We start from the raw sequence: 12,135 nt of genomic DNA, 5'->3' as shown, positions 1-12,135 counted from the left end.
CCAAGATAGTCTCTTCCACTGCCAAACATCATCCATGTCCTTCGAACAATGAGTGGGCGCGATGCTGAGGTTCCTGGGAATCTCAGCATTCTTTCTTTTAGATGCTAGTTTCTAGTTCTCATGATACAATTTGCAAAGTGAATTATGCACATCAAGAGAAGTCCACCAGATATGAATGAAATATTTATATAGGCCACAGAATCCTCCTTTATTGCATGCAGAATCATAGGCATTGGTTTCAGAGGTAGGGTTTACAGTGGTACTTCGGGTTAAGAACTTAACTTGTTCTGGACGTCCGTTCTTAACCTGAAACTGTTCTTAACCTCAGGTACCACTTTAGCTAATGGGGCCTCCCACGGTGCGATTTCTGTTCTCATCCTGAAGCAAAGTTCTTAACCCGAGGTACTATTTCTGGGTTAGCGGAGTCTGTAACCTGAAGCGTCTGTAACCCAAGGTACCACTGTAATCCAAGGAGGGATGGGGGGGGGATTTGATTCAGTTCACATTTAAAGGCAAATGTACCTAATTTTCACTTCCTGAAATAATCTGAAAACTGAAACACAGCAGTCCTTTGAAATCCACGCCTCACTGGATTTTGCAATGCAGTAAAGTGAGCATTAAAAATGCATTTGTTTGCGGAATTAACATGGAGGAAATGCTTTGCAAAATCTGCACTAAAATGCTGATGATGTTATAAAAATGTTCACAAACCAAAGTGGAAATGTGGATAACTGAATTTACGACTGGAAAAATGAGAAACCAAGATAAACCAAAACTCGCAGATTTCCCCATCCCTATGATTTAGTTGGATACCACCCAAGGACTCTTCACCCCACTTCCCGCCTTTGTGTGCCGAGTTCGGATGACGCCATCTCTGCTATAATGTAAACTGCAAACAGGGCAAATAGAAGAAAAAAATGTGGGACTGGTATTTCTAATACCTGATTCCCAGGATTGCAGCAGGAATGATTTCCTCCCCACTCCTTACCCCACATCCTGATAAAGCAAAGAATAATACAATCCTATAGATTTTCCAAATTTTTATTATTAATATTATTGCCAGCTAGGTGGGGGATCCTAGCTGAGGAGGGCAGGGGGTTATCAAGGATTGCCCAAGGTCGTTCCACCTTTTCGGACGATCCCGGCATAATCTGCTCTCCAATGGCACCTTTACTTCCTGAAGGAAGAAGGAAAGCGGATCAGCAGGGCACCCACCCAGGAAAGGGGTACTCAGGGAGGGATGTAGGAGAAATTTGAATCAGCTTGCAGATCTACGGAATTCATACTTCCTAGAACAATAAAGGTAAAAGGGTAAAGGGGACCCCTGACCACTAAGTGCAGTCATGGCCAACTCTGGGGTCGCGGTGCTCATCTCGCTTTACTGGCCGAGGGAGCCGGCGTACAGCTTCTGGTCATGTGGCCAGCATGACTAAGCCACTTCTGGCGAACCAGAGCAGCGCACGGAAACGCTTTTACCTTCCCACCAGAGCAGTACCTATTTATCTACTTGCACTTTGACGCGCTTTTGAACTGCTAGGTTGGCAGGAGCAGGGACCGAGCAACGGGAGCTCACCCCATCGCAGGGATTCGAACCACCAACTTTCTGATCGGCAAGTCCTAGGCTCTGTGGTTTAACCCACAGCACCACCCATGCAAAATTTGTTAGGGGTGCAGAATTTCAACACCAGGTACTGCCTCAGTACAGCTATGCACTTCCATTGCTGGACTCTGTTTAAAACAGCTGCTCCATGCGAACCAAGAAGTGACCTCTCCAGACAACAAAATAACTCTTCTTTTTTTTATCTCTGCGGCTGTTATCTCCTGGGTGACGCAGAGGCCATTAGTAAGTGCAATGCACATGCATATTCTGTACGGGCACTGGCAGCCCACGCTACGTCACTGCCTATCAGTCACTAGCTGTGTTGACTATTATCCCTCCACTGTCAAGAGGCACTAGGCCTCTGAATATCAGGTGCTGGACACTACAAAAGGGGAGAGTGTTCTTGTGCTGAGGTCTTGTTCCCATTGGGGCACCTGGTTGACCACTGCAAGAACAAGATGATGGATTAGATGAGCCCCCGGCCTGATACAGCTGGACTCTTCTTATGCTGTTATGGAGAGCGGGGAAAGAGTGCTCGAGAAGTTTAGCAGGAAATTTCAAGGCATGGGCAGACCGGAAGCGTGTCCACCCCAAAATCTTTGTAGCACAAACAAGTACAATACTGAATGAAACTGGGGTTGTGTATGACAGCACTGACACCATCATGAGCACAAATAATCATGAATGGACATTAAGAAGGATGTCAGGAGGAACCCTAAATTGGTCAATAAATTTCAAGCAAAGTGCAAAGAACTGCTACTGCCATTTAGCCAAATGGCAGAGTTTTAATGTTTGGATTCCCTCCTATATGAGTGAAAAAGAGGAGTATCAGTTAGGGGTGTGACCTGGAGAGAAGTGGTGTGCCTGGGGAGGGAGTGTGGCCCAAGGGTCAGCCAGAGATGCCTGGTCTGAGGTTTCTCATCCCTTGTCTAAAACGGGGTGGGGGTGAACCCTGGGCCTGCAAGCCTAATTTGGCCTCCCCAAGCAAATATTTCTGCCCATCACTTCAGGACTCTACCAATCCCCCAGCACCCCAATACCTGGTTGTCTTGATGAATGCGGGCCTCCCTGGAATGGGGGCTTCGTTGTTCGCTGATTCTTGCTCCTGCAGCATTTGTTCCAACGTTAACACTTGTCCCGATGCCGGATTTGATGCTGACTGCTGTTCTAGCTCCTGCAGTGTTTGTTCCACTGTGAATGATCTTTCCGATGCTGGATTTGACGCTGACTGCTGATCTTGCTCCTGCAGCATTTGTTGCACTGTGAATGATCTTTCCGACGCTGGATTTGACGCTGACTGCTGTTTTTGCACCTGTAGCATTTGTCCCACCGCTAACAGTTGTTCCGATGCCGGATTTGATGCTGATTGCTGTTCCTGCACCTCCGGCGTCCGTTGCACCGTTAACTGTTGCTTCAATGCCGTCTTTGGTGCTGCTGGTCGCCCTTTCTGCACCTGCAGCATCCGTTCCACCGATGATGGTTGTCCGAACTCCGGCCTCAGTGCTGATCAGCCTTTTTGCACCTCTGGCATTCGTTCCACCATTAATGGTGGTGCAAATGCCGCCTTTGGTGCTGTTCACCCTTTTGGCACATCCAGCATGCGTTCCAGCGTTGACTCTTCTACAAACAGCGGTCTTGGTGCTGATCAGGCTTTTGGCATCTCCGGCATCCGCTCCACCATTAATGGTTGTCCAAATGCCGGCCCCGGTGCTGATCAGCCTTTTGGCACATTCAGAGAGCGATCCAGCGTTAACTGTTGTACAAGCAGCGGTCGTGGTGCTAATCAGCCTTTTGGCATCTCCGGTATCCATTCCACCGCTGACGGTTGTCCGCACTCCGACTTCAGTGCTGATCAGCCCTTTTGCACCTCCGGCATCCATTCCACCACTGGCTGTTGTACGAACGGCGGTCTTGGTGCTGATCAGCCTTTTGGCATCTCCGGCATCCGTTCCACCGTTAATGGTGGCCCAAATGCCGGCCCCGGTGCTGATCAGCGTTTTGGCACCTGTTTCACCGTTGGCGGTTGTTCCGACTTCGGCTTTGGTACTGATCGCCGTTCTTGCACCTGCACCAGTGTTGACGGTTGATGGTCTGAAGCCCGCTGCAATGATGGATTGGTTTCTGATTTGCCCATCCCTTGGCTTTCTGTTGACGACTGCGCACCCACGATTGCAAACGATTCCAATTCTTTTGTGGGATTCCATTTGCTCTTGGTCTTCAGGTTCGCTCTGAGGCCAGTGCAGATGTTTTTCACCTTATCATTGGTGTCCACGAACCCATCGCCATTCTTAAAGGGAGGGGAAGAGAGACGCATTACTAGCCCCTCTCTTGACTTTTGCAGAACAGCCCTGCAGGGCAAGGCTTCACGGCGGTTAGAGCAGAAGGGAGGGAGACCCAGTGGCCCTCTGGGTGCTGTTGGGCTTCAGCTCCCATCAGCCTCAGTCAGCAGAACCTGATGGAAGTCAATGTCCAGCAACATCTGGAGGGCTGCAGGTTCCCCCATCCTTCAGTTGCAGTGTTATAATGTGATGACTGCAGAGACCTGGGTCCGGTGCCCTGCTCAATGGGTGACACCGAGCCAGGCATTTCCACTTAGACTAACCTGCCTCACAGGGGTGTTACAAGGATGGAAGGGGGATCATGTTCCATAGTCTGAGCAACTGGGGACAAAGGCTTAAATCCCATGCTAGTCCTACTCAGCATAGACGTATTGACGTTAATGAACAGGTTGGCCTTAGGTTCATTCATTTCAATTGGCTTTCTCTGAACAGGACTAGCATCGGATAATACAACCCAAAGAGTGGTTAGGAAAGTTTTTGATTTTGATTTTTAAAAAATGTCCAGAAGAGTAAAAAACCGGAATGAATGGATGCAGCATGGAAAGTGATCCCTCCTTCCTATAGTTTTCTTTGTGTAGGGGTACGGCTATCAATTCTCAGGAGCACATCACTACCAGTCACATGAACCAATCAGATTAGCAAGATGCAGCTAAACCACACAGGAGCTCCTCTCCCACGATTTCAGTTCCTCTGCAAACTGAATTAAGATGTGCACTTTTCTAAGGGTGTCGTCAGGGATGGCTCAGAGGGCTTTAAAATGAGGGCCCTCCCTCATTTTAAAAACTTTATATATTTACAGTATTTTACTTTGCTTGCAGAACAACCGGCCACTGTGCAAAGTGCAGTCCTAGTGGAAACCTGGTCACCTGCTGTTTACATTTGCTCAGAGGAACCCTATGTATTTTTGCAATTAGTAGTGTGGGCTTGATGCCCCCAGTCCTTCAAGTGTCTACACTTTCTGAACCTGTGTTGTTGTAAAGCTCAGGTCTGAGGACTTGCATAGAAATCCTGTGTTACCAGAATTCACCCTAGCTCTTACTTAGGCCTCCCAAGATTAGCCCCTAGACCCCACCAGGAAGCCAATATTTATTTATTTTTTAATCACAAGCTAATAGAAAACCAATTGGTTCCATGTTTTGTTGATGTTTACTATGGAGTCAGATTGACAAATTGAGCGAAACTCCTAAAGAAACTGAGCCAGTCTCTCACACATGAAACCACCTGCTAGATCCAAGAGCTCCTCCCTAAACCATTGAACTTTGCCAAATCTGAGCTGCTGGATTTTGTTTTTTTATCATGGTGCTTGATATATCATTGTGTGTGTGTGTGTATATATATATAGGTGCACATTGCCCAGATATTTTATGATATGGTGGTGTGGGTGGGTGTATATTACATAAAAATGAAATTGTTTAAATAACAAGAAATAGTAATGATAAATCCAGATTATACGTAGAAAAAAGAAGAGTACAGGTTGGCATTTTCATGACGAGAGCATTATCTAGATGCTGTGAAATACCTCCATACAAGAGCAGCAATGATTTCGACAACAACCGCCCATCTGGAAGTGGTACCTGGAAAACTCATTTCTTATTTGGGCTTTTTCAAATGTTGGGAGAGGTATGGGCACTAGGGGGCACCTCAGCTCTAAGTGTTCAGCTACTTCATAGAAATGTAGAAGGCAGGCAGAACATCCCAGCTGGCAACTCTGGAAGGGAGCAGGAGTCACATGGTCATATGTCATGGGTGCTTTCGATTCCTGCATTGCAAGGCGTTAGACTAAATGACCCTCAGTCAGAGTCCCTTCCAACTCTATGATTCTATGAATCTATGATTCAGCCAAGGGAAGGGACCCCCAGTTTTGCACAGCAAGCCAGCAAATTACGTGGGGGGTACATTCAGGGGATCGTGCCTAAAGCCAAAAACCATATTGTCAAAAGATATTGGGTTCAAAGGTGGGTGGGATTGCAAAGTCCTTTTTTCTGCTCTTTCTTAATTTTTATTTTTTGCCACACACACACACAAAGCTGAAAGCGCACAAGTTGAATGTGTGTAAGTTGTGGGTTTACTGTATATTGATTCCTTGCAGGGGCGAACGAAGGCATCGTGACACCCAGGGTGGGGCGTCGCAACGTAGGGCACATGTCCGGCATTGCTATGTACGACGCATGCACCATACGTAGCGACACTGCACATGAGCTGTACATAGCAGTTTGCCGGCAGCGCCGCTCCAGCGCCATACACTCCAGCGCCATGTGCCAGAATCCCTCCGTCGCTGCCACAGCCGCGGAGGATCCTCTACATGCGGCTGTAGCAGCGACAGAGGGATCCCACTGTCATCCGTATGGCACTCGAGCAGCGCCAGCAGCAAACCGCTATGTACAGCGCATGTGTGGCATCATTACGTACAGCACATGCATGCGCCGCCGCACATGCGCTGTACATAGCGGTTTGCCGCCGGCGCTGGGATCCTCTGCTGGCGGCTGCAGCCATGAACGGAGGATCCTCACATGTGGGTGCAGCGGTGCGATGGCTGCTCGGGCTGCTGCAAGCCCCTGGGGGTGCCTTCTTGTCACTCCCCCAGACATGGCACCCGGGGTGAACTGCCCCCCACCCCCCGTTGCGACACCACTGATTCCTTGGCATACCACTGTCTGTAGGTTGTAGGTTTTTGCGACTTATGGCAGAATCAAACCCATATGCTGTCAGAACTCCAGAAACGTGCTATGTGGATGTGTTAGTACGGCTGCGTACAAAGCATTTTTTTGTTAATGCACATTTCTTGCCCTGCCCAATAATCCTGGGATCTGTAGTTTATCCCTCACAGAGCTATGAATCTATGGATTTATAATCTATGTTAAATATGTATTCTATAGTTAACCTCCTTTTTAATGTTTTATTTTGAAATCTTTAAGATAATATTTTAGTTTTGTGTCATGTTGCTTTGATTGTATACTCTATGGGTAGGCAAACTAAGGCCCAGGGGCCAGATGCAGCCCAATCGCCTTCTCAATCTGGCCTGCAGACAGTCCGGGAATCAGCATGTTTTTACATGAGTAGAATGTGTGCTTTTATTTAAAATGCATCTCTGGGTTATTTGTGGGGCATAGGAATTGGTTCATTTTCCACCCCCAAAATATAGTCCGGCCCCCCACAAGGTCTGAGGGACAGTGGACCAGCCCCCTGCTGAAAAAGTTTGCAGACCCCTGGTATACTCTATATTTGACTTTCTTCAGATTGTTTTATTTATATTTTACTGATTTAATATGCTGCAAACCCCTTCAAGGTTTTTCTTAAAAATATAAAGTGGTATATAAATTATAAAAATAATATAATATAATGTAATGTAATGTAATGTAATGTAATGTAATGTAATGTAATGTAATATAATATAATATAATATAATATAATATAATATAATATAATATTGAACAAACTACGGTTCCCAGGATTCTTAGGGGGAAGCTTTAAATATATTTTGGTGGTACTCACCGTCTTTGAGTGCAAAACCTGACCGGATGCTGGGATAACCACCTCAAAGGCACCTTGACCAGCAACTTCTCCAACCTGGAGAGGAGTCAGGAAAAGAAGAGAGGAAAAGAAAGAGGAATAACTGGGAGGAAGGCTTTGGGCCTGTCACTCTCCCTCAGTCTAATCGACCACACAGAGTCATTATGAGAATAAAATTGGGTGTGCACTTGCGCCCACGACTCCCTCTCACCCTAACCTACCTTACAGGGTTGTTGTACACTTAAAATGGGGTGGAGTGAGGCCAGTCACTGTCTCGGGTTAACCTACTGCACAGGGTCATTGTGAGCATGTAATGGGCCAAACCTTTGGGCCTATCACTCACACTCAGCCTATCCTACCTCACAGGGTCGTTGTGAGGGTCACAGTGCATGTGGGGAAACGATGCCATCCTGGGCACCTTGAGGGAAAGGGCGTGACATACCGTATTTTTTGCTCTATAAGACTCACTTTTCCCTCCTAAAAATTAAGGGGAAATGTGTGTGCGTCTTATGGAGCGAATGCAGGCTGCACAGCTATCCCAGAAGCCAGAACAGCAAGAGGGATCACTATGAAGCGATCCCTCTTGCTGTTCTGGCTTCTGAGATTCAGAATATTTTTTTTATTGTTTTCCTTCTCCAAAAACTAGGTGCATCTTGTGGTCTGGTGCGTCTTATAGAGCGAAAAATATGGTAAATGGAATAATAAACATTCCTGTGCTCACACCAGAGATCACTATTCATGGTCACACCAACACCATACATTGAAAGCACAATTATAAAGCACTTGGCTTCCCCCAGAGGATCATGGGAACTGCAGGTTTTTTAAGGGTGCTGGGAATTGTAGCTCCACGAACCTTTTGGGGAAGCCACGTACAGAACTTTAAATGTATGGTGTGGAGGGTACCGCAACGCATCCAAACTCCCTCCTATCCCCCAGGTGTTGTCTCCTGGTCCCGCCCGCAGAGGCGCGTCACTTACAATTTCCAGCATGTTCGGGAAGCATTTTTCCAGGAGCTTTTTAATCTGCAAGAACTAGAGAGATGAATCACAGAAGAATGTAGTCAGCTCTTTTTCTTTCTTTCAAAGCAAGGTGGCAGGTGGAGGTCTAATCCCATGTCCCACATTAATTTTAGAATGCTGTATTATTGTACCGTTGTTAGCCGCTCTGAATCATAGAATCATAGAGTTGGAAGAGACCACAAGGGCCATCGAGTCCAACCCCCTGCCAAGCAGGAAACACCATCAGAGCACTCCTGACATATGGTTGTCAAGCCTCTGCTTAAAGACCTCCAAAGAAGGAGACTCCACCACGCTCCTAGGCAGCAAATTCCACTGCCGAACAGCTCTTACTGTCAGGAGGTTCTTCCTAATGTTTAGGTGGAATCTTCTTTCTTGTAGTTTGGATCCATTGCTCCGTGTCCGCTTCTCTGGAGCAGCAGAAAACAACCTTTCTCCCTCCTCTATGTGACATCCTTTTATATATTTGAACATGGCTATCATATCACCCCTTAACCTCCTCTTCTCCAGGCTAAACATGCCCAGCTCCCTTAGCCGTTCCTCATAAGGCATCGTTTCCAGGCCTTTGACCATTTTGGTTGCCCTCCTCTGGACACGTTCCAGTTTGTCAGTGTCCTTCTTGAACTGTGGTGCCCAGAACTGGACACAGTACTCCAGGTGAGGTCTGACCAGAGCAGAATACAGTGGCACTATTACTTCCCTTGATCTAGATGCTATACTCCTATTGATGCAACCCAGAATTGCATTGGCTTTTTTAGCTGCCGCGTCACACTGTTGGCTCATGTCAAGTCTGAGCCCAGCTTCGGTAGGGGAGGGCGGGATATAAATAAATTTTTATTTTTATTTTTATTATCCTGTTGGGGAAGCAGCACTATGTGCCCTACCCCTCCTCACCACACCTCTCAACATTGGGGTTTAGAAAGGAGGGGTATTTAAGAACATAAAAGCCTGGCTGCCGATTCAGTCCAAAGGCTCATCTGTTCTCACAGTGGCCAGCTAGATACCCCAATGGGAAGGGAGTCCACAAGCAGGACCTGAGTACGATAGCAACCCTCCCCTAACTTTTTGGTACTCAGATCCCTGCAGGATCAGGCCAAATCAGGATCAGGCTGGGTCAGATTCTCACAATGGCCTGCTAGATGCCTCAGGGAAGTCTGCAAGCAGGACCTGAGTAGAACAGCAGCTGTTTGTAATTCCCAGAAACTGGTATTCAGAGAATCACAAGATTTGAAGGGGACTAAGGAAACACAAAGGGCATGAATTGGGGGATTCACCAATGGTGGGGTGCTCAGGGCAGAATAAGCAGGGGGGGGGGTGATATTTGGGAGGAGGAACAGCCCTCCTGCAAGGGACACTTACCCGACTTTTGTACCCTCATTCGGCTCTAAAAGACAAAAAAAAAAAAAAAAAAAGTCTGTTTGTAAAGTTGCCAACATTTTATGATTGTATTTATTTTATTACCAGCAGCCTCATATCCAGATTGGCTGAGGAATTCTAGGAAACCAAAAGAACCAGCACGGTTTTGAAATAAGTGCAGGTTTGAAAAGTTCCACCTGCAATCTTGATTCAAAATGGTGCCCAACTGTATTACAACATGGATGGAAACTTGCGCCTTGATCTTAGGAGCTGTATCATGCAAAACTGAGTTAAAATATATTTTAACCGAAGACAACAAACAACTTTCCAAAGACTCTGAGTGGTGTGAGGGGTTCCAGGGTTTGGTTTCTTTGGAATGAGGGACAGCGGAGGCTGTGGTGTCTTTAGGATTTATGGTTTATTTACACCTATATACCACCTGAGCCTATGGATGGAGGGGTTCACAGCATTATGAACACCCCAAGAGGATCTTGTTTCTCTTATAGCTAAAGTCATGGATTCAAACAGAAACCAAGCATGCCTCTCTCTCTTTTTCTCTGGCTTCCTCCTCTACCTAGCTTCTACACTCACAAACCTCTCAGGCCTTTTGTTTTATTAACTTCCAGGCAATTGAGAGAGAGGGGGCTTATCCTTTCGCCTTCTGGCACAGAGCCACTACCTTTGTTACCTTAAGGACCTATACTTAGGGGGCCATTATAGCCCTTGCCTTGCTAATTCAGCAGTTTGAATCCTTCTTTTGATCTAAGAATTAGAAGGGGCTCAGGCATACAGTCTACCTCCCCCAAACTCACAACAGTATAGACTACATTTATATCCATGGGTATCTGACGAGGGGGGAGGAATGAGAGGCAGTTGGGGGCCCCTTTCCCAATGTATCAGAATCTCCACATTTCTTTTATATATAAATAGTACATTTTCAGCATTAGTAGAACCTGAGCTACAGGGCAAAATGTACAGGCACAACTTGTTTTGTGATAAATTATCCTGCTCCCCCCACAAAAAAGCTTTTAGTACTTTATTTTAACCCACTCCCCCCCAAATTGCTCGTGGGCGCCCAAGTTGATACCCCACATTTCCTCCAAAAAGCTCAAATACATGGTCCTCCCCGCTCCCCCATTTTACCCTCACAACGCCCCTGTGAGGTAGGTTGGGCTGAGAGACAGCCATTGGCCCTCAAGGACCCTGAGTGAGATGCACAGCTGAGTGGGGATTTGAACTGTGGTCTCCGGGTCCTTGCCCAACCACCCTTGCCACGCTCGCTGTATAGTGGCGGTGGGAAACAGAGGAGCACACCCTCTTGCGTTCAGACCCGAGGACTGACCGATTGATGCACACACTTTTCCCCGCCTCACCAGTAGATGATCTTCACTTTGAGCGACCCGGGTGCAGATACGGCTGTGGGTTTCTGCTGTTTGCTCCCCATCCTCCTGGATGGGGAGAAATGAAGCAAGAGCCTTAAATTGGTGCTTGGAGGTCTTGCGCCAAACTGGGAGGACCTCCCTGAGAGTTTTGGTCAAGGGGGCTAAAAGGGCTTGGTGGGGATCTGCAAGAGCATTAGAAGATGGCGGCACCGGAGACCCTCCCAGGCCTCAGAATTCACGTTCCTAAGCAACCTTCTTGACTGTTCTCTCTGTCCACACACACGACAAAGGCCACATTGATGCCATGCATTTAAAGCGCTAGGATACTGCTTTAGACAATAGTGGCTCTCCCCCCCCCCCCAAAAAATAATTATTGATTCAGGGAGCTGTAGTTTGTTAAGGGTGCTGCAAGTTGTTAGGAAAACCCCATTACCCTCACAGGGCTATCATTTCCGGAGTTCCCTGATGCTCAAACCACTCTGGGAAATTTCAGCTCTGTGAGGGGAATAGCTGTTAAGTATAATTGGTTTAATTGACAATGATTAAATGTGCATTGGCAAAAGGCTTTAACATGGGGATTTTCCATGGGGGCTATGTTAGAAGAGCACTCTCTGGTTGTTGTTGTTCTCTAGCTAGCTAACAGTGTGAGTGAGCAACCTTAGATCAGACGATTAAGGTATTGAATTACAAATCGCCGTTTTGGTTCTTTTAGACTCTGCGGAATAAAAATGTATAAGACTCTTCTGAAGTAAACAGCTTCTCTTCTCTGTAAACAGCTCCAGGCTAATGGAGGCTGGAACAGGGTGGTGTTATGATCTCAGTCCTGTTTAAATAGGGCTGCCATGTGCCGTCGGAAACGGTGTCCGGGCAGAAATGGTTGAAATATCTGGGAAAATCCAGAAGTATGGCAACCATGTTGGAAGTGTAGATTT

At 46.8% G+C, this 12,135-nt stretch overlaps 1 protein-coding gene across 5 annotated transcripts; it reads right to left on the bottom strand.

Annotated features, from left to right (window-relative positions):
* Nucleotides 1–1,025: 1,025 nt before the first annotated feature.
* LOC310666992 (uncharacterized protein) lies at nt 1,026–11,450 on the bottom strand. 5 transcript variants are annotated; one of them, XM_083418591.1, is made up of 7 exons: nt 11,195–11,450; nt 9,825–9,849; nt 8,427–8,480; nt 7,432–7,506; nt 2,982–3,887; nt 2,641–2,912; nt 1,026–1,177 (listed from the first exon to the last, which is right to left on the bottom strand). In XM_083418591.1, exons 5-7 carry the CDS (start codon nt 3,802–3,804, stop codon nt 1,064–1,066), a joined length of 1,209 nt encoding a protein of 402 aa, XP_083274717.1. In that variant the 5' UTR covers nt 3,805–3,887; nt 7,432–7,506; nt 8,427–8,480; nt 9,825–9,849; nt 11,195–11,450; the 3' UTR covers nt 1,026–1,063. The 5 variants fall into 5 exon arrangements, with proteins under 5 accessions (XP_083274717.1, XP_083274718.1, XP_083274716.1 ...); XM_083418592.1 differs by having other exon boundaries at nt 2,641–2,843; XM_083418590.1 differs by having other exon boundaries at nt 2,641–2,954; nt 3,024–3,887.
* Nucleotides 11,451–12,135: the final 685 nt, after the last annotated feature.

This window comes from Podarcis tiliguerta (genome assembly GCF_965153285.1).
Source record: "Podarcis tiliguerta genome assembly, chromosome: 16".
Classification (NCBI taxonomy): Eukaryota; Metazoa; Chordata; class Lepidosauria; order Squamata; family Lacertidae; genus Podarcis; species Podarcis tiliguerta.
This window is presented reverse-complemented; position numbering and strand designations above follow the sequence as displayed.

What these genes read in the sequence shown, in the direction of transcription:
- LOC310666992 (XM_083418588.1), bottom strand. Translation starts at nt 3,804, where the DNA reads ATGGAATCCCACAAAAGAATTGGAATCGTTTGCAATCGTGGGTGCGCA. An exon ending in GCATTCATCAAGACAACCAG is followed by an intron (nt 1,178 to 2,640) that starts GTATTGGGGTGC and finishes TTCTTCCTTCAG; the next exon opens with GAAGTAAAGGTGCCATTGGA.